Here is a 27,296-nt window from a genome sequence, read left to right on the forward strand (position 1 = left end):
TAAGTCTTTAGAAACAAATTCTTTATTAAGAATAAAATCATACAACTTGCAGGAGATTCCCTAAGGGCATGATATATTACAGAGCTGTACTTGTACTAAGGAACCAAGAAAGATAAACAAACTGGGAAGAGGAAGAAAAGAATTTGGGAAGGAAACGCACTTTTGTTGAAGTGGAAAGACTTCACTGAACTGCCATCACTACCACCCGCCCCTGCCCGCGTCCCTGTAGCCTCCCCGGTAGCCCCTGCCTGTTCCTCGGTATCCTCCTACTCCTCCTCCTCGGTAGCCACCCTCACTTCTGTAGCCTCCCCCAGCACTACCTGGGTATCCTTTTCCCGCCGACTGCCAGCTGGAGTAGCCATAGCCACCGTAGCCTCTGCTCCTGTGGCCAGAGCTGCGCATGTAACCTCCCCAGCCTCGGAGGCCACCACCGTTGTCGTAACGAGCCATCTTGGGCGGGCGGGGGCCATCCCCGAACCTGGCAAAGAACATCATACACTTGAGGCAATCTTACAAATTCCATCTCTTGAAGATGGAACTGCCACAATCCTCAGATAAGCCACCTCAATTTTCTGTGAACAGAATACAATAGTTGAACTACAGTTGCACTTTTGCACTTTTTCCACTTCAGAAAAGTTTCCTTTGCTTCAGAAGCAAGGCATGGAAACAAGGGGAAACAGAGCGGTGCAAGCCCAGCCAGATATGTGTTTTCTTTCCAGGAAAAGGTTTGCCCAAAATAAATATGGATTATCTTCTCTTTAAAAGATAATTTGTGTTTTGTGCTTTGGATGAGGGGATGACAGCTTTTGTTCCTGAGAGCTGTGTGTTCTTGTTGCGGAAACAGGCAGTGATGTCTCTGCATGAGGCTTTGAGTGCAAGCATTTCATGCATGCTCAGAGCATGGCACTGAAACCAAAGCCTGAAGTCCCCATCCTCACCTCTGAGCTCCGGCTCTCACCTGGTGCTGGCAGCCGTGAGTGCCATCCCTGCGGCCGCCGGCCGGGACAGCTGCCGGATCACGTTCAGCATCCGCTCGTGCGTGGGATCCAGCTGCCGGATGATCCCAGGATCTTTGGTCACTTCCACCACAAGGGCTTCCATGGCAGCACGCAGAGCAGTGATGCAGGCGGCTGCTGTGTGCGGCATCTTCAGCTTGATCCTGCAGCACAAAGAGGGTGTTAGAGCTGCCATGACTTCCAGGGGAGCACCTGGGAAGGAAGAGGTTCTGCAGAGTGGCTTTTCATTGAGCCAGAAACCTGCATTCTCATCTCTGAGGTTCTAATTTGTCACTGAAGGGGTGAGAAATTCAGGAGGCAAATTTGAAAATTCAGCATAGTTAAAACTTAACTATTCTTCTGGCAAAATTTGCTTTTTGAAATTTAACAAAGGGCCATGAAGATGCTCTGAGGGCTGAAATCCCTCTGCTCTGGAGACAGGCTGGGAGAGCTGGGGGTGTTCAGCCTGGAGAAGGGAAGGCTCCAGGGAGGCCTTAGAGCCCCTTCCAGTGCCTAAAGAGGGCTTTCAAAAAGGAGATACGGGCAGATAGTGATAGGAGAAGGGGGAATTGTTTTAAACTGATGGAGGACAGGATTAGATTTTGGATTTAGATATTGGGAAGAAACTCTTGCCTGTGAGGGTGGTGAGGGCCTGGCACAGGTTGCCCAGAGCAGCTGTGGCTGCCCCATCCCTGGGAGTGTCCAAGGCCAGGTTGAACAGGGTTTAGAACAACCTGGTCTACTGGAAGGTGTCCACCTGAGATGAGCTTTAAAGTTCTTTCCAACCCAAACCATTCTGTGATTCTGTTATTCTATACTCAGATAAATTCAACATGTAACCTCTTGCATTAAAACAGCAAGATACAAAAATACAAAGTAAACTGAAAACATGATGCTCCAAGATTTTGAAAGGTCCAACCCTCAAATTGTTAGGAAATTAAGCTTAAGGAATTCTTGGCCTCTGTTTTACTGACTAGGGGGTAAAAGAAAAAAAAAAAACAAAAAAAACCAAAAAAACCCAACCATCCAGATGGTATTTGGTGATGGCCATAAAATTTACACTGCCAGAGGCATTTCGCTCCTCAAGCTGTGTTTCTGAGCTTTGAAAACAAGGTTTCTTCAGCCTTTGTCTGAGGAGGTCCAAAACACATAGTACCTTTTAACTTTCAGTTAAAAAAGAAAAAAACAGCAGTTTTTATGGAAACTACCTTGTCCTGTTTTCAGTTTAAGCAGATAATATGCATGAAACAGGACTCAAATTAACCCATCCCTTCCTCACAGGAAACAAAGATGATGCCTTCCCAACACACCTGTGGCTCATGGCTTGCTCTGGGGTCCCTGTTCTATAAAGATTTGGTCTGTGTTAGCTGCACTTCAGTCAAGGGGTGAGAACTGGATGAGCTTTGAGTCCCAACCCAAACCACTCCATGATTCTGTGATTCTGAGCACCAAGGAGATCCATACCAGTCATCCACCAGAATGAGCTCCCCATCTGACAGGACTTTTTTGGAAGCAAAGAGAAGCAGCTGCAGTGGGCTCACCAAGGTCATGGTTTTGGCAGAGATGGCTCGTGTTCGAATCTGCAGGGGAAAGAAGAAAATGACTCTTGAAATGGAAAACAGAGCTCTACACCTTCCTCTGGACACTGAAACCAGATAATTTTGTAAAAAAAACCCTAACAACACACAACACGGCTAGGCATAAAGTTAGGAAATTACAAGAGCATGTGCACATACAAAATTGAATGCCAGGCAGAGGTTTACAGGGGTTCAGCACTGGCTGGTGCAAAACCTCAACAAAAACTATCTTCCATTTTCAAACATTGATTTTCCATGTCTGCAGTTATGCAGCTTTTGCAAGAGCCACCTCATGCTTTGCCAGCCTAAAAGTGACCAGGGCACATCTGAATTTTCCTCCCACCTTTCAATTACTGGGGCTGTGATGAAAAGCTTTAGTGGGGTCCTACTCATGCAAGTGTGGAAGCTGCCAGATGTCCGCGCAGTCAGCGCTGTGTCATGTTACACTGAACTGGAGCTTGAACTTGAAATGAGAACTTGGACAACATCAAGCCGGAGATAACAGCACTGCTACATGGCTCCTGCCCCTCAGTTTAAAGAGGAACAGAAGAGGGAGGGCAGGGAGAGAGCTGCACACAAATCCTTCCTGCATCCCAGCCTCACCCAAGTGCTGTCTAAGATACTCTTAAACCACCATCTTATTCACTCTCCTCTTGCTGTGTGTATTTTGGTTTAATAAAGCAAAACTTTTTGAGCTCAAAAGTCTTTTGTTGGATTTAGGGGATCTCACTTGAGAGAGATGGTGAAGGTGGATCAAAGGTCTGACCCTCCTGGGATCCTGATACAAAAGGTGAAGAAGAAGCAAAGCCTCACCACAGCTCTGAGCTATGAACTGGGAATCCAGACTGTCAAGACGAGATCCCTGTACCCAAAGGATTTAAAATTCTGGTTATTACCAAACACAAGAGCATTGCCTTCCTTTGCTCCTTGAGCAGGAGTAGCTGAATTCACGATAGCCATCAATGGGCACAGGAGAGCTCACAGGGGTTGTAATGGACATGCACAGAACATACACTGAATTTGTGGGATGGAGGAAAAGGTCATGGAGACCTTTTGCGTGATGCTTGGGAAATGGGAATTATCCTCAGGAGATGACACTGCCATATTCCATGTTCCTGTTTTCTCCCTGGATTCATAAGTAGCAGAAGTGATAAGGGTAAAAATTCTCTGGTGCCTAATTAGTATGGAAGAGCTCCTAAAACAAACTCTTAAAGAAGACAATGATTTAAATCTTTCTCTATGACGTGGCTGTTGTAACAAAACTCACAGGAACTTTCTGTGCACTTCTACTGAAAGTGGTTGACTGGAAGTTACTAGGAGGCTGAGTGACACCAGGACCACATACCATTCACTTTTTGGAAAGAAAACCAACCAACAAACAACACCCCCCAACGCCCCCCACTAAAACAAGCTAAATATTGCAGTCAGGTTTTTTTCTTATGACTTCTTTACCAAAAAGAGCCTCTTGAACCATTTGGCAGCACATGATCAAGAACAAACCCAAAGTCTCTACCTTCTCTCCAAAAACAAAGAAGGGCGATGGATACTTGATGTCCTGGCTGCTGAAAGGGCAGTTGACAGATGACTTGTGGATGAGAGCATTGTGCCCCTCAGTGGTAAGGATTTTCCTCTTCTCCTTGTGGTAGCAGATGTTGGGGTAGACCCCAAAAGCCAGCAGGGAGATTACAACATCCAGGTTGTTATCAGGGCCAGTGTTATTAAACGGTTGAGTCATCAAACATTCTGTTGGCAGAGAACAGAAGAGTGACTCAAATCCATGGGACATGTAGGAGAGCACACACAGCTATTTAGGATCCCAGATCAATGCAAAGCTGTTTAGGATCCTGGATTCAATCTTTTCTGATTGAATCAACCATTATATGTGATCTCCAATGACCTCTGCACTCAGAGCATTTAAGTTCTACATTCAATCTTTAATTTCTTAATGGAGTTTGAAAAGCTGAAAAATACTACTACAAAGAGGTACTTTTCTCTCCCAAATTCTTCAAAAACAAGGAGAGATGGGTTTTCCCAGAATGTGCTATCATTTGTTTTGGAGACAGATCTTTTGGGGGAAGCTGGATGTTTTAATTAGTTCATTTGTTACAGACCTCCCCAGAGTCTCTGGTGGCTTGTTTTCAGGTCATCTTGCCCAGAAAGAAAGTTACGGATAAATGCAGCACTGATCCTAACAGCATGAGGAGAAAAAAAATTAAAGGAATTTAAAGGAAAAAAATAAAAGAAAAGGAGGGGAGATAAACATCTGCTAAATCCAGGCAGACAATGCCATTTCACTGATCTCTTCAGCAACATTAGGCAAATTCAGAACCTGGTCTAGTTTAAGAATTTTGTCTCCAGAAAATGGAATAATTTGGCACACTGCTGCACATCCCTCCTGCAGCACAAACCCAGGAAGCCACAGAACAGAAAACTTCAGATTACACAGGCTCCCAACTAAGGCCTATGGAAAGAAGGGAAAAAGCACAGCACCGCACATTTTGGAGATGCAACAAGTGAAGGAGAAGGAAAGTCAGGGAGGTAACATTATAAGGACAACTGTTTCATAGATTTTTAAGCCTGCAGCTCTAACCTCAGCCTCCAAAATCTCCGTGTTGCAGCACAGCCATCACAACTTCAGGAGAGAACACTAAAATTCCACCTGAATGCAGCTGTAAAAAGAGAGTAGTTCTATGGCAAATCCACTATACTCCCCCTGTGCTTGGGTGCTCAACACAGATTATCCTGGTTATTTATTTATCATCTCAGAATGAAAAATGCAGTAATTAAATTACTGAATTTAATCAGAATCACCTTCAGGAAAGCCAGAACTAATAAGTATGTCTTTCAGCTGGACTTTTGCTTCCCAAGTCATTCTAAGAGTGGCCATGCTGAGTCTTTTGTGTTCACAAAATCTTTTCTCTGCTTCTTCACCACCCATTCTGAAAAACAAACAGAGGAAATTAGAAGCCTGATCAAGGAAAGGAAAAGCTCACCCTGTGTTACCTGTAACTTCCCATCACCTGCTGTGCCAGACAACATACCTTGCATCATCCCAGGCTTGGAAGACAGAGAGCAAAGCTACGTGATCTGAATACCTGGTCCCAGCAAAATTCCTATGGACATAACCCAGGCGTTTGCCTTCATTGATGAAAGGTTCAGGGAAACAGGTAGCTGCAGAGATGGTACAAACAGCATCTCCCACACTAAAAGGAACCACAGAAGGGATCAGAATCACTCAGAGTTAATGCTGCCAGCACCTGCTGTAGGCTGCAGATACCAGGGAAAACTTCTCTGCTAGACACCTTAGGAATTTGGCCTTTATCTGCTAGAGGTCTTCACTGAAACACTTTCCTGGAAGTGGATATTAAATTAGCCCTATCTGCCCTCCCCTCCATCCATATACCACCTTTTCTGGTGAAAAGGACCCTACAGTAATCACAGGACCCAACAGCCATTACAGTGACGAAGAACAGATCTTCTACTAAAGCAAAACATGGAGATTGATTTTTCTCCTTATCTCATAGTTAAATTCTGTATCTTCCCACCTCTAGCTCACTGTTACACGTAGGTGTTTCAAGTCCCACTCTTAATTCAGAAACATTCAGCCTCCACTGGTGTCTTGCTGTTAACTGAATTTCATGACCGCTTTATTGCCTACACTAGAAGTTACTTCTTCTCTGCTCCCATGAAGATTCAGTCACCTCTTCCCAGCTGCAGCATTTATTGCTCATCTAGATGTATTGGTTTTTCTCTCTTGCGCATGTCAAGAGGCTCAGGAACTCAGAGAAAAAAGAACAAGACCACTGAGACCACTCAGCTTACTAAAAAATACAGCCCATGATCACCATCTTGCCCAGACGAGGTTCAATGGGAAGTTTGGCCAGGATTCTTCCAAGAGGTGTCAACTCGTCGTTGGTATCCAGGGCATCAAGCTCTGAAACAAGATCCCTTGTTATTGAAACATAGATTTAGAAGAAACATAAAGATTTTAGTTATAGGCTAGGTGTGTTGAAATTAGTTAGAATAGGAAGGAATTTGGCCCAGCTAGAGTTAATTAAAATAGTTAAGAGAGCTGGACCTGAAATGGGTTTTAAGAAGTTAGTAACTGATTACCAAATAACTGATGATCTGTCATTTGTATGTTTGCTTAGCTGTGCTTAGAACGAGGAATAGAAACTTTGATAAGTTGATGTAGGGAACAAGGACAATTACCAATTTCCTCCCTTGGTGGGAACCTGTCCAAAAGTCATGCAAGAGGAAACTTAGAGGTCACTAAAGTAATTAGGATTGTTAAAGTTCAGAAAGGCAAAAAGGTCAAAATGAGGAAGATGAGCATACTTCATCTTAAGATCACTGACCCAATTCAAGACCACTGACTCAATTCAGAGCACACACTACGCATGCTTAATGACATTTAAGCTCATTTCCATACGAAGCGGAGAATGGGAGGTGTTAATGTTATGAATATACATTTGTATTTTGGATATTCATAATTTTTGTAAATAAAAAGCTTTGTGTTTGCTTGGATCGGGGCCCTGCGTCTTAGGGAGCTACCCCACGCGGTGCCTGGCGCCAAATAAAACATACACTTTCTAACTCTAAACTGTTAGAAAGTTTTTGTCTGTCTCAGTTGGATATCAATATTAGATCAATATTCATATTTGGGTAAATCATTATCACAGACAGTTAGCTAGTCTCAGAAATCTTTAGATAAGAAACTCAGAGTTTTAATAATTGTGTTTAAATTGAACCCCACGCATATTTAAGTTTAATGTTGGTTACACTGTTGCCAACCTGATTTTTTCTGAGGTCAAACAAACTTTAGCTTTATGGAGGTTTTACTACCTCCTCTGCAATTAGAATAATCAGAATGTAATTCACATACATAATTTTCCATTCCTTTTTAGTTTGCTTCTGTACAACACCCCCCTATTACACTAATAAACCATCTATTATCTAATGAATCTAACCTAATTTCTGCCTCAGGAAAATCAAAGTAGCCCTGTCACAACCAGCTGTGGAGTCTCCATTGCCATTGCTGAATCACAAAACCATCTTCATCAAAAAGAGCACACCACAAACTCTCTCTTCCTTGAGGCTTTACCTGCTTTTCCCTCCTCCCATTACCTAAAAATTATCACCTGTATTCATCCTCAAAGCTACCAAAGGTTTTTACACATTAAAAAAAAAAAAAAGATTTGTAGTCCGAGCAATTAAATGGGAAAGGAAACACAAAAAGGACTCCTTAGCCACCATCAAATCAATTGTTCCTGGTATCTACTGAACCCAAAAGCCTAAAGGATACTTCGAAGAATAACATGTTCCACCTTCTTTAGAACATACTAGCAGTGTACCTGTACTGAAAAATCACAGGTCATCAGGAAGGGGAGGTACCTGCAGAAACAGCTATTTGGTTTAAGAGCTGAAAATGTTTGATTTTTCCCCTGGCTCTGCAATTCTGAGCTGCATAATATGAAAAGTACTAATAATTTTCAGAACAGAAAGTCATTAAACCTGACTACATATCCCCAGCTATGTTTTTTCATTCTCATTACAGGTCTCCCTCCTGTATACAAGCAACATAGACTCAGTACACAATTTTTTCCATAAAATCAACAATCAAACAGATATTTCAGTTGTTAAAAATTGTAGGAAGTGCATATTTAGTGACATTTACAAAGTGTGCTGAGGTTTGAGGTCACATTTATGCTTTACAACTAAAGCATAAATTTAGAGTTTTTCCCTGATCTATTTTATTCATATTCTAGTTAGTTCCTTGAAGAAAGTGGGGAGACAACAACCCATATCTCAGTTTCTTCTGTTTTTCATGCAGATTCATAAACTGGAGATTTAATTACTTGACAAAATCTGAGATATTGGGTCAGCAAACGGTACAAAGCAGTAATTATTTAATAAACTACCAACCTCTGTTTTTCAGTACTTTTAGAGAAGCTTTGTGAATGCCTCAAGCACTGGACTGAGTCTATGTCAAACACAGCAGTGCCACAGCTGGAAAACAGGAAGCTGGAAGCTAACATAAGTTAATGGTAAAACAACAAAATAAGCTTCAAGTTTGAAGGCTCAAGTTTCTTAAAGGAATGACACTTGGCTGGGAATTCAGGTATTTCTTCAGCTGCACAAGCCACTGCCACCCATACGACGCCTCCATGTTGCTGTGTCAGCCAGAATATGCTGCTCCACCAATACACCCAGAGGTGGTACAGCCATTTGTTAGAGATCATGTACATGGAAAACCGCTTGGTGCCAGTTCCACTAGCCCAGGATTACCACACAGCCCCGTGGGCACATGAGGATACCTCTCAGCATGCGTTCCGCTTCAATCACAGCATCCAGAGGGGGCGGCTCAATGGCTTTGGCCAAAAACTGCCCAATCCCTCCCAGCCGGAGCAGTTTGATGCTCAAAGCAATTTCATGAAGTGGTGTTCGAAACATTTCAGGCGTCATGTGAGTCTGAAGCCTGGAATGAGAAGAGAACAAAGTCCCATTTCTCTGAACACAGGCTTTGATCACCATGAGGGGTCATTCCACCAGCAGAAACCACTGCCCTCCAAAGCAAACTCTGTCTCTGAGCCTGCTCATCAGCTCCTGGAACTTCAGCTCTTCTATCACAAAATTCTGTACTTCTCCTTTGGGGTAAATTTACGCTGGGAATGCACAGGCGGAGGAGCCCTCACATCTTCACTGACCGCTGTGGGTTCTAGCATGAACTGACCACAGAGAACCTGAAGGGCTGGAGCACAGTTCCCAGCATGGCTGAGTCCAGCCCCACATTTGTCCTTTACAATCCTTTCCTACTCTGCTAAGGGAGCTCTTACACTCCTGAGAGACAACCTGCTTTCAGCCTGCCCTATGTACAAGCACTTTTCTGGTGCAGCTAGAAAAGGTTTCAAAACACCTTGAACAGATACCTTGATTCAGCTGGCACCAGATTTAGATTATTTCTCTCAAAAAACTATCTGTACAAGTCCACAAACACTCTTTCCTAAGTACCAAGGAACTTGTGTATTTTGGGTTTATATTCTCTGAAGGAAGGTAATCTTAAAACCATGATTACTTCAGTAGCCTAAAATCAGTTCACTGCCAAAATTGTTAATTAAAATCATTGCACTGTACTCAACAGCAGATCTAAATAAATTCGAAGAATTCAAGGAGAGTTTTTATCAACTGATGCTTTCAAGAGGTAACAGAAAGTTGAACATCAAAACACAGCTATGCTGTAACAGCCAGAGAAAGGGGCACTGAAACTTCCAGGAGAGAGATCAGATTGTAACTAACAGCTGTGTTGCCTTCTCCAACCAGCAAAGAGACTTCCATGGCTCTAGTAACGGAAAAACGGTCTGGCAGAGAGGTCAAGTTTCAGCAGCAGGGAAGGTACTAGAGCAGCAGGAGGGGGCTTCCTGTCCATGGAATGGGGATGGAGAAGAAAGTAACATCTGCCCTCCCTGCTTTTTACCACTTTCATGACAAAATGGCCTTGTTACATGGCAATGACAGGTGCCCCCAATGTCTGAAGGCAGACTAGAGCTTCATCCTCATTACAAAGCTCTTTTCTGCCTTGCCTCAATCCCCAAGCAGTATTGTTCTCCTCTTGAGAGGTTCGGTAGGTTGCAGTGATGCTAAAATCATGAACTATTTATCCACCTCATACTATGGGTAAAAACGTGTACATTTTTTTTAAGCCAAAGAACAGAGATATTTCAGTGTGAACCAACATCATCCATCTCCTCTCTGTGCTTTCTACAACGATTTCCCCAGTATAACCAGAAGCAGCACCCAACAGTTCTGGGAGAATTCCCTGAGGGTACTTTATTTATGGAGACCACAGCCTCACCTCTCAAAGCGAGCTCTGCTGCACAAATGGAAACAGAACCCAGCTCGCACGCGTCCAGCTCTGCCTTTCCGCTGCTCCAAATTGGTTTTTGATGCCCAGACCGTGGCATAGTTTGTCATGTTGTTGTGAGCAGTGAACAGCTTCACTTTTTGCCTGTTACAAGAAAAACACCACTAAAGATCAAACATCCTTCTTAAGCCCTACCAAATCATTTCCTATTTTATGGCTTGCAGCCACACTGCTTTTAAGAAGCCAACCACCTCTGAGCTTTGGCTAGTCAGGCATCGTTATGGAAACTAAAGCATCACACTCCTTCTAAAGCAGTGCCCCAAACTATTGCACAGAATGATGTACTCACAACTGTCCAAAAAGCTTAAAATTCTCATGAATTCATGAGCCCTCTGTGTGTAGTTTTCTGAGAGCAGGCACAGCAAGGCAGGAACTGTAACAGACGACATAAGTCTTCCTCTTTTCCATCAGCCAGACACTGAGGGTTTGTAAAACTCCTTTGGCAGATGACATCTATCAAATTGGTGTGGAGACCCAGTGATACCCCACATGAATAGTACCAGCATGACCAACTCAATCCCCTGAGATGCCAGCATGGTTTGTCACTGTGCTGACCAGCTAAAGACAATACTAATTTGTCCTGAGGGAGTTAGGAGTCCTCAAGCTCAGCTCAGGAAGCATGGGAACACAAAGCACTTTTGTGCACTCCCAAAACCTCTTTTGCATTCCCAACGGTAGGATTTATGAGACAAAAAGCTGCTTCATGAACTCACTTGCAAGAGTCGATAACAAAGACCACATCATTGATGGTAATGCTGGTTTCAGCAATACTGGTAGATAAAATAACCTATAAAAACCAGGAAATGCAAAGTGACATTACTGGGTCTGAAAAAGCCAACAATCCACAGCAAGATAAACTACAGAATTTATAAAAAAAGTGAGCAATACATTCCCGAAAAGCCCAACAGAACTGCACACAGAGAAGGCTCCATACTTTGGTCACTCCAGGAGGCACAGGATCAAACACTCGACGCTGCTCCTCCAGAGGAATCTGGGAATGCAGAGGTAAAATCCTGTACTGGTGGCCTCCTACAACAGGAATACAAGAAGGTTGGTAACTACTACTATGTGAATCTCATTGCTTCTTTCCATAACATAGAAATTTCTGGCCATTCACTCTCTCAACAAATTAGCTCCCTAAGCCACTCATCCAACTCCCATCTTCACACAGTCATTAGTTTCCTTGGGAAAAGATGAAATATAATAAAACAGCTGCTTGTACCAAGGCGTGTGTTCATTTCTAGATGCTTCTGCATTGTATAGATTAAGTTCCAGCCAGGCAAGAAAACAAGGACAGCTCCTGGGACATTCAGAGTCCTGATATAAATCAGCAGGGCCTCAATGAGTTCAAAAGAGGTTTCTCTCTCATTCAGCTGAGCCATGGAGTGCTTTGTTTCTGGGCCATATTCATCACTGCAAATAAGGTTGCAGTTGGCCTACAAAAGAAAAACACGACAAAGAAAATCATATAAATTAATTTACTCAAACTACAGAGACTGGCTGGCCAGGCAAGTAAGAAAATGATATATGTGATAAATGCCTTTCAAGAAAAAATGGTGACTTTAAAAAAATTTCTATTAAGTGGCCTAAACAAAAGTTTCAAACCTACAAATTACAATCGAAATAAAACTGATAATTTCTTGACAATGTATGTAAGCATTGACAATATCAACTGCAAGACAAGAAGGGAGAGAATCTAAATTTTCACCCTAAAAAGGTACCACCAAGCTCATATTTCTCTATTTCTTCTTCCAAGGTTACCAATCTTCACTTTCAAAAGCATTTCAGTTTTAGCTTTAAAGAGAAGTAGGTTGACAAAACATGAGAACCTTAGCTTCAATGAAAAAGAAATTCTTCAGTTTACAAGGGCAAGAAGAAAATTCAGTTCCACTGCTGAAGTTAACAGCAATCTCAGATACTAAAAATAGGAAAGCTGCTAGAGATGTTTCACTTCAACAATGCCAAATGAATTACACTCAAGCTGGAGTACTAAAAATGGCACTTGTTTAATTTTTCATATTAAAGTTCAAACATACGTCGTCATCTTCACCACTTTCTTCATCCTTCTCTTTCTTCTTCTTTTCCTTTGGTGGAGGGACAAATTGAGTCATTTGAATACAGTCTTCCAGAAAATAATCTGCAAGGACAGACAGATGATCAGGACTGACTTCCAGAAGCCTGTGCAAGGGAACATAATACTTTACACCATTTCTCAAGACTCTCCTGATATTAATCAGGATGTTTCAGAGTATGAAGCCAAGACTGATAAAACTGGAGGTGCAACCAATGATTTACCTTGGACGGGAAAGGTTCTCCCGTAGACCTCGATGATGGGACAGTTGAAGAAGTATTCACAAAACATACTGGTATCGATGGTGGCAGACATGAGGACAACCCTGATTTCAGGATACGCCTGAATGACATCCCTCAGCACCACCAAAAGGAAATCAGTCTGAATAGAAAGAGAGTAAGAGCATCATTAACTTCCTATCTATAAAAAGCAGTATCTTCCCAAGAAACCAGAAGGAATTACACATTTACTGAGCAAGGAAAGTAACAAGTAGCACAAAAGTGTTCTAAAACCAGAAACAGTTGTCAGTGCTTTATTTTGAAACTACTACAATGCCTGGGATACGTGATTTTTAGGATTTCCAGGGTAAAGGAGGGGTTTTCTTTTCTACAAAAATAGTTTGCTTCTTTCCTAACAGTACATTACAACCCCAGGTCTTTTTAAACTTGGCTTACATATAAAGTAGCCATAATTCATAAAATAAATAGGAAAGACTCAGTGCAGGTGTGTGTGAAGTTTGTAGTTCTCTTTAAATATGACATTTATTTAGTTCTGCCATGCAATTAGCTAGGCAGGCACTTAGCTCAACAGACAAAATTCCAATCTCACTCAGAATTTCCAAACTTGTATTTTACATCATTAACATACATGATGAAGAGATGCATCAGAAAAATGTATGTTGCAATTTTATTCAAATGAGTCCCTAAATTCTGTCCAAACAAGCTTAAACAACATGTCAGAACTTCACGGTTTCTCTCATTCTTGGTATGACAAAGCTGAAATTCAAGGGAACAGAAAATATTCAAGGGAACAGAAAATGTTTGCCATTTCAAATTATATCCAATACCTCTCCTAATTCTATCATCAACTTGTATTTTACTTCATGTAAACCCTGAATTTCAATGTATCACTATCAAGACTGCTGGTTCCGTTAATACCACCAGTAATACAACAGTGTCAGTAGAAACAGGACTCTAAAATAACAGCGTCATTCAGCATGCTCCCCCACTGGGACAAGATGTGTTTGTACTGTGGTATTTCATGTTCCAGAGACGACCAGGACACAGGGGATCCTTACAGGAAAATAGTTAGAGGATAGCAAGGAAGCACAGGTTCTTGCTCTGCTAATCAGGGAAGGAATAATTGAGAGTTCTAAAAATCTTATCAAAGGAAAGAAAGAAAACTCACACACCTGACACTTAGTAAGACAGTTTCCTCTCGCATGTTGGCTACTACACACAAACACATACAGAAGTTAAACAGAACAGAAGAATAGAGAGATTAGGTCTGTCATCACCAGCTAACTCACATTAATGTCTCTCTCATGGATCTCATCAACAATAACGTGACTAATGCCACGGATCCCAGTCTCCACCTTTCTCAGAAGAACACCTAAACCAGAGACAGCAGGTAAATGTTCACGTAACAGTTCAACCTTTCCCCTCCCTGGTTAAGCCCCTGGTTTAAAAATCAGGAAGTGTGCAGGCTGCCCAGCCCCTTTTCTAATCCCATGTCTAATTGCCATGCTTTCCTTTATACAAGTGGCAAGGCCACAAAGCATTACCACAAGAAAGACTCTTCCATCTTTCCCAGCCAGTGCTGCTTCCCTTTCTGTCTTTTAAGGACAATTAATATATGGCAATTTTATCTCTTCATGGGATTATTTCTGTGTGCTATCAGACCTGTATTATCAGACTTCTGAACAAAAATCTTAAATCTTAATTTTTCTTTGCACAACGGCATGTCAGCAAACTTTTATCAAAAAAGACCCTTTCAAACTTCTGAGCAGACTTTATAAAAATTTTAATTTGACCACATTCCCGCTTTTGCTGCTAACTCAAGAGTTCAAACTCATTATAAGCTCCAAACATACGGAAGCAATACAGACCTACAGTGCAGAACATGATGCTGGCATGTGGCCGAGGGAGCACAGATTCGAACCGCACACTGTACCCACAGCTCTGCCCCGGCTCTTCCCCCCTCTCATAGGATACACGCTCTGCTACGGAAACTGCGCTGATCCGCCGGGGCTGAGGGGTGGAAAAGTTTTCTCTAAATTAATGAGAAGGTTTTAGAAGTTTATCACAAGACCACTGGAAGCAATAAAGGAAATTATAAATGTTACAGGTGCCCTGTCGTAAGATTTCTTTACAAAGTAATCGTTAAGCACTAATATTGTAACAGCAAAGGGGGGTTTTTTCACAAAGCAGGGATATAAGGATATATGGCAACTACCAGCTACTATTTCCCAAATCATTTACTTGGTCTGAGAGTTTTCACCTGGGCAAGGTTCAGGCCAGATTATCCGAACTGTAAATCCATGCAAGAGTAATACTCCAAATGAAAATGCACATGATGCTGAGGTTTCTCCTACTTATACTGCTGAGGATACATCTTTATGAACCATGTCCTGCAATAATAATAAGGGTCCTCAAAACATCCTTCAATCCTTCAAGGCCAGCTTGGATGGGGCTTGGAGCAACCTGGCCTAGTGGGTGGCATTACTGACCATGGCAGGGTGTTAGAATGAGATGAGCTTTAAGATCCCTTCCAACCCAAACCATTCCATGGTTCTCTGATTTTACCCTAACCAACAGGTGACTTCTCATATCCAGCACAGAACTGCAGTGGCCACACATTCCTCACCTGTGTCACCACTATGTTGCACTCAGCAGCTCGGTTGGTTCTGATGTATTCATCCAGTATGTACTGGGGCACTTGGGTGGTTTTGCCACAACCAGTGGCGCCACGGATGACAACAACAGAATTGTGATGGATGGCATCCAGAATTTCACTTTCAAAATTCTTCAGAGGTAAGGCCTCTCTCTCTTCTTGGATCTGGAAACAAAAGTCCAGGACATTTCCAAAATCTCCAAAAATCAGCCTCTTCTGCTCCACATCTATACTTTGCCTCACTTTATGCTTTTCCCTTACCCAAAGGAAAAACTGCCTAAGAACAGGTCATAGTTTGTATTTTTTCCTGGCACAGCACAACTCATCCCCGCATCCACCCCAGTGGAACACCCAGCACTTCTGAAAACATGGTGTGTATTTGTACTGAAATCCAGCCTTACACACTTTGTGTTACATTCAACCCCTCTGGAAAATAAAGAGCCTAGCACAAGGATGACAAGTCACAGGAAGCACACTTACCCTCTGTAATTCCTGATCCCGCTCCAGACGGTCCATGAAATCACTTTTCAGATCCATGCTTATTTGCTCCGGAGCGAGCTGGAAGTGTGAGACGTTATTTGGAGGCTTTTTGACCCCTCTTCTTATCTACATCGTAACTTCAGTATCAGATCAGTCACACCAACATCATGATCCCAAATATCCGTAAAGGATCGTTTCCTACATAACTCCCTGAAATCAGTTATGCCTCTGAGCTGTTTTATTTCATTCATTCCAGCGTATTAAACATTCATCTCCAAAGAAGTCTCTCAGAAAGACCAAAAACACTGAAGAAGAACGATTGTTTAAACACTTTGACTGCTTGAGAAACATACTCGATTCAGCAGGAAGCCAACAAGATGATGGTTCAGACAGGAGTTTTCAGTATAAGTAATGACCTAATGTAAACACAAACCTACCCTTAAAACTGCAGCTGAAAAGGGAAAAGTTTGAAGAGAATTCATCAGGCAACTCCTGTTTTTCAACTGCAAAGGAATTCTGAAGAAATGAAAATTTGTTACCAAAGGGTAGTTGGCTAGTTGTTTTTACTGCAAGTAAGTCAGCTGTTCCAGTTAGAACTAGCACGGGTGAATCCTGAAGAGATTTGAAGCCAGCTTAATTTGCAATGTCCATATTGGTTATGTGTTTTGTGCAGCAAGAGCTAAATTTACATAGTTCCATATATTTTAAAAAAACAATATATAACAATCAATACTAATTTAATGTAACTTATGGAAAAAACTCCAGTAGAAAAAGTATTAAATTATTATTTTGGCCATAAGCAATCTGGCTCTTATAGGAAAATCAAGCTCCTGCCTTAATTCTGACCAGGTTATACCAGTCAGACCAAACTACCCTTTGAACTTGGCAAACCAGTAATTCTTTCCCTTCTTCATTCTATCATGCCACATTGTTGCTCTGAATTCGTTCTGTGCTGAAGGAGACTAGAAATGAAAAAAAGTAAGAAAAGTTGGTTGCTTGTGTAGTGGCACTGGCTTGGAGCAGTTTCTCCTCCCAGAATAAGAGTCTGAGCATGGAAGTATGGGAAAGAGAAGCCAGAGAATTATAAATGACATGGCTGTGAACTTACCTTGTAATTTCAATTATAAATTTTGTATGGGCTGCACAATAGCAGGCAAAAGGTGAAACAAAGCAGAGAATTGGGACACTCAAAACACTGCTGCTCAAGACCTGATAAAACATGAAGCAAACACAAAGAACTCTCTGCCTCCAGATCAAGGAAGGAAGAAATTTTATCAGTGGACTGTTGTCTCCTTTGAAATAGCTCATACTTTAAATCCTGGTCAGGGAGAAGCATTAGAAGTTCTGGAAGCATGGGGAAATCAAGCAACAGGTCCATTTTTTAAGCTGTCTTACATTTGCCAGAGGACCATCATCAATATTGCAGCCAGTCCAAGGGTTCCAGTTGGAATGAGGTGGTGACCAGGGAACAACTCCCATATGACTTTGTCTCTGCGATGGTTCAAAATGGGCCAACTTTCCAACATTGATCAGAACTGGATCACTGGGATCTTCAGGCTATAAATCCAAAAGCAGAGTGGGCAAAGACAGATAAATGATAAAACGAGCAGGTGTGATGTTCCATACTGGAGTATTGAACCACATACTCACCAAAGGCACAATCTCCAGGGACAGTTCCTGTATAGTCTTTTGCAGATGATTTTCTAAGTCAGAAGACAACAACACCTCATAGGGTTCCAACTAGGAAATATTTAAAAACTACACGTCAATATACACAAAAAACAGGCACTGGAATCCAGAACTGTGGGCTATTAAGCTGAACCATCAAACACCTCCTCATGAAACAAGGCCAAAGAGTATCATCAGTTCAAAATTCACATTCTTGAAATGTTTTGCCAACTTTTCATTGAATAAGAATTTTCTTATAACTGAATAACATATATTCCTTGGTATATATATATATGTATATATATTTGAATTGGCAGAAAATGCTCATGTGACAGAGAATTAATCCAAACAGTCATAAACAGAAATATTCAAGCTTGTAGAAAAAATATACAGAAAATAGCATTTGTTACAAATCCTATTTCATTTAATAGAATGTAAAATTGGTTACTGCTCCAATCACATACACGTGAAGCTATATTTCTGATGCAAATCACTGGCCAGAACAGAAACAGTTGCTAAAGAATAAAAATTTTTAATAACTTGCAAGATGTTAAATATGGAGAGCAAACTTTTAACTCACTCCTGCTTATGAGAGTACTTCTGTGTTATGAAATGAAAGCAATAAGTCCTGTCCCTCCTGCCAAACTCACCAATTCTCCTTTCTTCTTCGTCTGCCCAGAGTAAGGCTCAATGATACCAAGGTGGTAGAGCTGTCTGACCAGGGAAAGGGCACAGGACTGTGCTGCCAGCTTTTTGTTTGATCCATGCTCGCGACTGAAAATCCCTGCAGCACACAGAGGTCAGAACTGTAGCAGCGGAGTCAAGCAGCTTCCACAGAAGACACTACTCTGAACTGGGCTCTCTGACTGTACACTTAGACCAGGTTTCATGGACAGTCTCAAATCTTGATAAATCCAGAATTCCACCATAAAATCCAACTAGGTCCCTCCACTGGCCAGCTATCACTGGCTGTGTGATGTTACTTTACTGCTAAGTCCCTTGAAGTTTTTCTGCATTCAGTGCCTAAGGAAGTATGATTGTCCAATAACACCCAGCAACATCAAACAAATTACCCTTTACCTCTGGAAGTGGCTCCAACACATAACTATAACAAACTCTGTACCCACACATGTTCCTCTATACCAACACCCATCTCTTGCTAAGTTAAAAAATAAACTTACTTCTGCCCAGCTGCTTCACATAAATGTTCATTTCTGCATTAAAGCTCCTGCAAGAGAAAGAAAGAACACAAAGGTACAATTACCAATAGCTGATACTGCAAAAATATTTACTCTTTCCAATATTTCTAGGCAAAGATCTCTGTCCTCAGTCAGAAACTCTCACTGCTTTTAGTCCCTTTAACCCCAAGTTAGTAGGTAACAGACCTGCCATCAACAGAACCAGATGATTTGATAAGAAGACTCCTGAATATGCCACTGTTCAGCACTGAAATTTAAAGCCACGTTATTAGGAAATATGCTCTGAGCTGTCCAAGTTTAAGGCAACAGTTATAAAGCATGTGGGATGTTGATGCAACATTAATATGCATCCCAATGTACCATTAACTGTATCCCACATTAGTATTGGTATAACACTAATGTAACCCACTAACAGCCTGTGTTTTAATGACTAGATGCAACATTTAATACAGTTACTCTGCTTTTTGCCACACATTTGATCAGCTCAGAGCATAAACAAAACCAAACCAGGTCACTTAGTCAAAAACACTGAACTTATCTGAACAGGAGACAGAATATTTGAATTCACAGGAATTTCCATTCCCTTATGCCATTCTCTGGAAACAGCAGAACTTGAATAACAGAGTTAGAGAGTTACTCAAGGGTAACTCTGGTAGCAAACCCAACAGTTTACTTAGTAGATACGTAACCAGTTCAGTTAAAGGTTAACTGGCATATTAATCACAGAATCATAGGATCATGGAATGGTTTGGGTTGGAAGGGATCTTAAAGACCATCTCATTCCAATCCCCTGCCATGGGCAGGAACACCTTCCACTATCCCAGCTTGCTCCAAGCCTCGTCCAACCTGGCCTTGGACACTTCCAGGGATGGGGCACCCACAGATGCTCTGGGCAACCTGTTCTAGGCCCTCACCACTCTCACAGAGAATTCAGGCTTAAAAAGAAAATCCTCAATGGAGGAGGACAGAAATCACGATCCGTGTTTTTAAGAATCCCAAACCTAAGCCTGTATTTGCCACATGAAATATTCAAGCCAAATTCTTGTAAGACAGGATTTAAACTGGCAAATATGACTCAAGGCGCATGACTGGAGTTTATTGGACTGAGATCCTCTTTGGAAACTAGGCCTTGGCATTTGCACAGCAGGAGGCTGTGCCTTGCACCTGTGTCCTTCATTTTTTGCTGCAAACAAGCAATAAAAAAAGGTTAAAGGAGTGACTTAAATTTCAGGTTAGACCTCCTTCCTGTGCTACCAGTAAACTGACCTTCAGGCACAGTGGCTTCAGGGGTCAAAGGCCACTGGCTCTCAGGGACACAACAGCCACCTAAGACACCGATGACAGTATGTTTCTCAGCCAGGCCTACAGTCAGCATTCAATCTCATTCTCCACCACCTGAGGGGAGAACAGCAACACCAGAAATCAGTTTGCAGCAGAATCCCATGATTCCCTAGTCCAGCCTCAGCAGCCCATGTGTGAGCAGGCACAGGTCTTTGGTGCCACTCTTCAGCAGGAACAGGAGGCACAGGCATCCCAAAACAGAAAAGCCACATCCCATCCCTTAATATGAGCTCATGCTTTGTGTTTTAGGAGAGCCATCTTTATATTTACAATTTATACCCTCCTGTCTAATTAAAGTTTCCAAATTAAAATTTTCCAGCTATTACTAAGTTCTTAGACCATGAGTATGATTAATTGACCACAAACCTCTGAGAGCATGGCTAACATATCTGTTATAACCTATATCTCTGATCATTACCTCAAAAAAAACCCAAAACAGATTGGCAAGATTCATAAAACTGGTATTTCTTTAAAAAAACCCAACAACCTAAACTATATTATGTCCTCAAAGCTCCAAAAACATCCCTATCCTGTTACACACTCCAAAAGGATTAAATCAAACAGTCTCCCAACAGTCCCTCAGTGAGCCCTACAACACATTAGCATTGTTTCATGCCTATTTGATCTGTTGCAGCAGGTAGTGAATAGCCCATTCTGCCATTCCATCCAGGGCAATCCACACAAGCTTCCCTGAACAAAGAGTATATAGGAAACTCTGAAATGCACTCCAGAAGAACAATAACCAGGCTGAGAAACATACTGTCATCTGTATCATTTCCTTCTGCTCAAGACTAGATAAATTTAAATACATAGGGTTTAATGCTGCAGCAGATGTAACAAAAATGAGCTACACAAATATTCCCTAAGCTACAAGATAAAAGAAATGTTCAGAAGCTACACCTGCAACAAGCATAATTTAAATTGCTAGTACTGTACAAACTAACTTTTTATGTCACTTAAGTGAAGGAAATGCCCTTGCCTGAGAGACATAAATTGAGATGAAGTGACTTGAAGACAGGTTTTAAATGAGAATTTACAACTTTCTGCACCAATACACATCTTTTAGATGTTCCAAATGACTGGAAGACTCAATAACAAAAGAATACCATAAGTCCTGCAAGAGAGACTCTCATGAAAGGCTGTAATAAGAAAATTCTCTTGTCTTTCTAAAAATATTAACTTTCATAGAACACAAGTTTATATAACACAAAAATGCCCAACCCCAAACCCAGCCAGGAGAATCCAGCAGCAGCAGCACACTATTGTGTCCGGCCACAAAACATCATTATATTTTACCAGAAATAATTCAATGCCCTAACATCTGGATGATTTGTAAATACTGTTCCTAATAGGGACAAAATAATAAAAACAATCAATTCTTTATGGACAATCTGTTATGAGCTACTTTCATTTGGGAGAAACACATGCTTCTGGTGGAATGGCTAAAAGTCAAAAAAGAGTGATATCCAGCTGGTCTTAACTGAAACTTAAGACTCTCAGAACTCCTTTGGGAAGATTCTGCCGAACTGTTTTTTTCAACAGATGATTCCATTGCCAAAAAAGTTAGTTATAATAAATATATATAATATAATAACATATATATAATATAATAAAAAAGAGAAATAAAATGTCCTTAAAGCACGTTGCTACATAAGCAAATTTAAGATTTACTTAAAATGCACAAAGGCAACAACAGTCACAGAACAATTACCACAAACACTTGAGCTCTCTTTTCATTCAAACTAACACCCCAGTTAGAGGACTAGAGGACAGAAATCAGTTTAAAAGCTGCATATCCAGAATTTCTCAGAAATCTCTTCAGTCCCTCAGATCTTGGCACTGAGACTCCTCACCCCCATATCAATATTTAGGGATGTTTTTGGTTCTGGGAAAGAACACTATGGCTCTATGGAGCACGGCAAGTAAGTGTGAAGAGCCACTGTCACCAAAAATATTTTGAACCCTTCAGACACAGATGGTGACTAAAACTACCAAACCTGTTGTGATCAGGCCCCATTTCAATATATTTATATTCTTCCTGGATCTTCTCCTTTTGGAAAAACTGGTTCAGACGTGCCTTGGCATTTTCCAAGGTCCAACCCCCATGAAGATCTGCATTTAAGTCCACTTCTGACTCTGAGGTCTAATATGGAAAAAAAAAAAAGAGTATCATTTACCAGTTTAAAGATTATTACAAGTCTTTAAAGTAACACACCTACATGCTATAAAATAATTAGGACATCACAGAAAATGCTAAAAAGTCCTCAGTAATTCCTTATTTTCAGAATAAAATATCTGTACAGAGTCCTGGATTTTCAGACTATCCAGAGCAATTTATTTGTTCCTAGCTTAAACAAATTACCTTTATTAAAAGTCAACAAGTAAATCTGCAGCTTAAACTAACAGCAAAATATCAAAAGAAAACTGCAAGCTTGGTTATAAATGCAAATAACAAATTAAAGGGGACAAAAGATACCTATTTAAGAACTAAAGGAGAATTCCACTGCATGACTTACCTCCTGCACTTCTTGCTCCTCTTTCCTTGAATAATAATCTTGCAAGTTTGCACCCCGATCCCACTGAGCTCCATGACTGCCACAGTTTCCAGGTGCTGCACCTGGTCTGTTGCCTACCACACAGAAAAAAAAACCCACAAAATAACTCCCCAAAACATGTTCTTAGCAGCAGAGAGGCATTGTCTGGCCATTTTGACAGGCCATGACCTTCAGATCTCATGCAGTCATCCACACTGCTGCCTCAAAACTATGACTTCAGTGTCCTGTCTGCAGAGTGATGCAATTTGGGGGAGAAATCACCACCAAAACACATTCAAATACACAGAAATTACAGTTTTCAGTCTTACCTACTTCACTTTTTAAAAGCAAATGTGGAGGAAGGGGCCCCCCCGGAGCTGAACTGGAACCAGTGACATCTCTAGCTGCTTCCTGTCCACCAGTGGGGATATCACCTGCTGCTGGCTAGGGAAGGGAATGAAGGAAAACCTCAGCACATCAGTACATAATAGGTCATTTTACTATTTAGCTAGGAACTATTCAAGCAGTTTAAAGACCTCAGGCAACAGTTATCCCCAGTAAATAGGCAATAGTTACTAGCCAGTAGCAACCCCAATAGTAACACAACTGTGAATATTCAGACACTGAACTGCCATGAAACTGACTGGCACAGCAAAACCAAAATAGCAGTCCTGTTCCCATCGGGTTTCACCTAGGCTGATGAGGCAGGGAGGCTGCTTCCACTGAGAAAATTCATATATCCTTAATGGAGCACTAGAAGAAGATTCTTCCCTCTCAACAGGCTAACACATAACTTCATGCTGTATTTACTTTTTCACTAAACTTGCTGTAATGACAGAGTTAACCTCCTCCTCCTCAGCCTTTAAGTGATAGTCACTGCTGAGTGTTCACAAAACATCATAAAAAGCAGTGATCCTGTTACACAGCTGAAGCAATTATGGTTTTAAAAATGCCAGATTTTCAATGTCTGGTTTGATATACCTGTGATTATTATTTTTGGGTTTGTTTTTGTTGTTTTTCTTTTAAAGCACACAGGATTATATATATTTTATATGTATTATAACATGGCTCTAAAACTTTACAGTGTCAGGTGTGAGTACTCAGCACTTTTAAAGCCAGACTGCACCTCACAGGGACTGAATTCTTTCCAGCCTCATCAGCTTTGCAGCCCAACACACAGCTGTATTTCCCAGATCATCCTACAACATTCAGTTGGGCTTGATAATCTCAAAGGTCTTTTCCAACCTAAATGATTCCATGAGTCCATGATATTCTGTATGGGCCTCAGCCTTCCAGCAGTGCAAGAAGTCCCTCACATTCATCACTGCACAGGGGCACCAGACTGAACTCCAGGGATGAAACACAAACAAGAGCATGGCACCACAATGACAGAGTAGTCTTTGGAAAGGAGAAAGAGCAACTTACTCCAAAAGCAGGAATTTCATCCTTCTTCATTTCATTCACCCGCACTAAGTAGTTGATGAAGTCTCGGGCAGCGTTGCTCTGCGCATCCTTCTTGTTGGTAGAGTTGCCCATGCCGACATAGTTGAAGCCTTCCACTCGGACCTGCAAGGAACAACACACAGCTCTGGCATGTGCAGCTGAAAGGGGTTTGGAGACCAGCAACGCCAACTGGAACACCAAATCCTGGCTGCTGCTAAGTACAGGAGAAATAATATTACTAAGTATTGTTACATATCATTATATATAGCTACATATTTCTGTAGGTATTGAAAAGCAAACCCCCACATTCTGAGAACTTCTGCCCTCAGAGCACAAGTGCTTCCCAAAACCTCGTGAAAGAAGAAAAATCAATGTAGGAAGGGAACCTGGCAACACACAGCAGCAAACTCTGCCCAAGATCACTTTCCTCAACTTAAATACCAAACCCTTGGATAACAAGGACAGGAGTGACTTGGGTCCACTCAGCCATAGCTCCATGTTCTTGCAACATAGATGTGATTTATTTCTGATTTTTTTTTTACTTTAGCACAGCAATTCTACGCCCTGGACAATGGTACCTCGAACCATACAGTAACCATACTGGATTCACAGCCATCCTACCAAGCTGCAGAAATCAGTGAGAGAGATGCTTCAATGAGACTGATCCTTTCCCCTGTTAAGCCTCCATGGATAATCATGGGGCATCAACATATCAAAACAAGTACAACACTACTTGTATAATATACGATATATATGTATAGTGTGACTTTTTACAAAAAGCATGGAGTGACAGAACAGGGGGGAATGGCATCGTTCCCTGTGAGGGTGGGGAAGCCCTGGCACAGATTGCCCAGAGAAGCTGTGGCTGCCCCTGGATCCCTGGAAGTGTTCAAGGCCAGGTTGGATGGGGCTTGGAGCAAGCTGGGATAGTGGAAGGTATCCATGGCAGGGGGTGGAACTGGATGAGCTTTAAGGTCCCTTCCAGCCCAAACCATGATTCTGTGAATATATCTATTCATACAACCATTCCATCCTAGTATTGCTCAACCAGTTATAATACCTTGAAAACTGCTTTAATGCCACTGTGTTTCTTAGTTTTCTTACTGACATGGAAGACAAACAGGGAAGAGAAGGGTAAAATGACAAATTTAAGATGCAGATCTGTAGATGCTAAGAGAGGTGGCAGAGCAATTTTCCTATTTTTACAGCCGCCTGTGAAAGTCTCCCTTCTCACACTAACCAGCTAGGAAAACCATTTGAGTTTCTGTAAACTATCTCACAGGTGCAGGCTGTTTGTGACTCTGTTTTCCACACTGGGAAAAATATTTTGGAAAGGGATGTTATGCCGTTCAGCCAATCCCTCTGGGAGGCAGATGGTCAAGCATCCAATGGTTTTATGCAACCCTTGCGAACAAAGCTAAATAAGCTGAATTATATAATTAAATATAGCCATTTTCTGGCCTTTGAATCTGATCCTGAATCCGTGTCATTCTTTGCGCCGTCTTGATACTACAGCGACACAGATCCATGGCATCACTCATGAACTGATCTGTTCTGCACATGGCCTCACACTTAGTGCCTGCTACTTGTCAGAGCCAACCTGAATTCACAGCTCCCACATCCCCAATATCTAGAGAAAGGAGTAAAGGAGTATTAGAGCAGTGCAGAGTAGCAACCATTCCAACAAGAATTCTTTAATACATTTCATCTGAAGTTCAAGAGTGGGCGAAAGCTCTTGGCAGAGGTGACATACAGCACCCCTCAACAACTATTTTAACTGCCAGAAAGGTCACACACGATGCAGAGACACACACCACCCGTAAATAAACCAACCCGTTTTTCCTGTAAGAACATCGTTCCGGCTTCTTCCCTCCTTTCACTCATTTCACAGTGCGCACGCGCAGCCAGGACACTCTGGCTCAAAGCAGCCCAGCCCTCCCTGAGCCCTCGGCTTCCAGTGACGCCCACCCAGGCCGGGCAAGGCCCAGACCGCGGATAGGACCCCAGACCCCCGGTGCGGACCCCAGGTTCCTTCTGGCAGAAGACCCCGGCAGCACCCCCAACAGGGAAGCAGGTTCCCTCTGACAGAGCCGCCAGACCTGCTCCCAGACCACCGGCACCGATCCCACGTTCCCAGCGGCAGAGCCTCGGGTCCGACCCGGCAGGGTCCTCAGCAGCACTCTGGAACCCCTGGCACAGCCCAGACCCCATCACGAACCTCAGACCCCCGGCAGGGCCCCACATTCCCTTTAACAGGGTCCTCAGACCCCCGGCAGAGCTCCAGGTCCCTCCCGGCAGTGACCCAAGACTCGCGGCACGGTCCAAGTTCCCTCTGGCAGAGCCCATGCTCTCGTCACGGCCTCCAAGCCCCCCAGCACAGCCCCCACACGCCCGGCAGGGCCCCGGCAGGCCCCCAGACCCACTCAGGGCCCTCAGATCCCCGACAAACCCTGGCAAGACGCTCAGAGCCCGCCAGAGTCCGTCCAGGGCCCCGGAGGACCCCAGTCCTCCTCTGTGTCCCCAGACCCGCGGCACAGCCCAAAGTCCCCCTCAAGGCTCCCAGCCCACCACAGGGCGCCCAGCCCGCTCCCCCGACGGAGCAGGCCCGCACCTCGCAGAGGAAGGTCTGCCGGCCACGGCCGCCGGCGGCGCGAATCTCGTAGGCCGGCATCACCCTCCTCCTGCCGCACCAGGCGTACAGGTAGTTCTTCACGTCCCCCATGGCCGGGCCGGGGGCACCGGAGCAGGACCCTCCGCTCCAGCCGGCGCCGGGCCCGCGGCAGCACCACCCGGCAGCGCCTGCGCGCGGCCGAACGGCGGCCGGGAAGGATGCGGGAGGTGCCGGGCGCATTCCCTCTGCCCTCCATCCCTCCCCTCCAGCGCCCCGCGATCGCGCTCCTGTCCAAACCATCATCTTGTTGGCTTCCTGCTGAATCGAGTATGTTTCTCAAGCAGTCAAAGTGTTTAAACAATCGTTCTTCTTCAGTGTTTTCGGTCTTTCTGAGAGACTTCTTTGGAGATGAATGTTTAATACGCCGGAATGAATGAAATAAAACAGCTCAGAGGCATAACTGATTTCAGGGAGTTATGTAGGAAACGATCCTTTACGGATATTTGGGATCATGATGTTGGTGTGACTGATCTGATACTGAAGTTACGATGTAGATAAGAAGAG

The 27,296-nt window shown here is 42.7% G+C and overlaps 1 protein-coding gene across 1 annotated transcript; it reads right to left on the bottom strand.

Moving 5' to 3' along the window:
* On the bottom strand, nucleotides 1-26,867 carry DHX9 (DExH-box helicase 9). Its single transcript, XM_082286745.1, has 27 exons — nucleotides 26,733-26,867; nucleotides 24,104-24,244; nucleotides 23,008-23,122; nucleotides 22,661-22,773; nucleotides 22,142-22,287; nucleotides 18,786-18,832; nucleotides 18,255-18,388; nucleotides 17,587-17,676; nucleotides 17,332-17,493; nucleotides 15,937-16,014; nucleotides 15,430-15,621; nucleotides 14,672-14,813; nucleotides 14,093-14,175; nucleotides 12,789-12,945; nucleotides 12,530-12,630; nucleotides 11,716-11,929; nucleotides 11,428-11,522; nucleotides 11,207-11,280; nucleotides 10,425-10,577; nucleotides 8,890-9,050; nucleotides 6,395-6,506; nucleotides 5,614-5,775; nucleotides 5,384-5,511; nucleotides 4,086-4,315; nucleotides 2,460-2,575; nucleotides 959-1,159; nucleotides 1-478 (listed from the first exon to the last, which is right to left on the bottom strand). Exons 1-27 carry the CDS (start codon nucleotides 26,841-26,843, stop codon nucleotides 199-201), a joined length of 3,738 nt encoding a protein of 1,245 aa, XP_082142871.1. The 5' UTR covers nucleotides 26,844-26,867; the 3' UTR covers nucleotides 1-198.
* Between the last annotated feature and the right edge of the window lie 429 nt (nucleotides 26,868-27,296).

Source organism: Coloeus monedula (genome assembly GCF_965178545.1).
Source record: "Coloeus monedula genome assembly, chromosome: 9".
NCBI classification, from domain to species: Eukaryota; Metazoa; Chordata; class Aves; order Passeriformes; family Corvidae; genus Coloeus; species Coloeus monedula.

Coding starts and splice junctions, on each gene's coding strand:
- DHX9 (XM_082286745.1), bottom strand. CDS start 26,843: ATGGGGGACGTGAAGAACTACCTGTACGCCTGGTGCGGCAGGAGGAGG. Junction 14,176..14,671: donor CATCATGTTCTGCACTGTAG/GTCTGTATTGCT, acceptor TCTCTGGTTTAG/GTGTTCTTCTGAGAAAGGTG. Junction 11,281..11,427: donor TGCCTCCTGGAGTGACCAAA/GTATGGAGCCTT, acceptor TGGTTTTTATAG/GTTATTTTATCTACCAGTAT.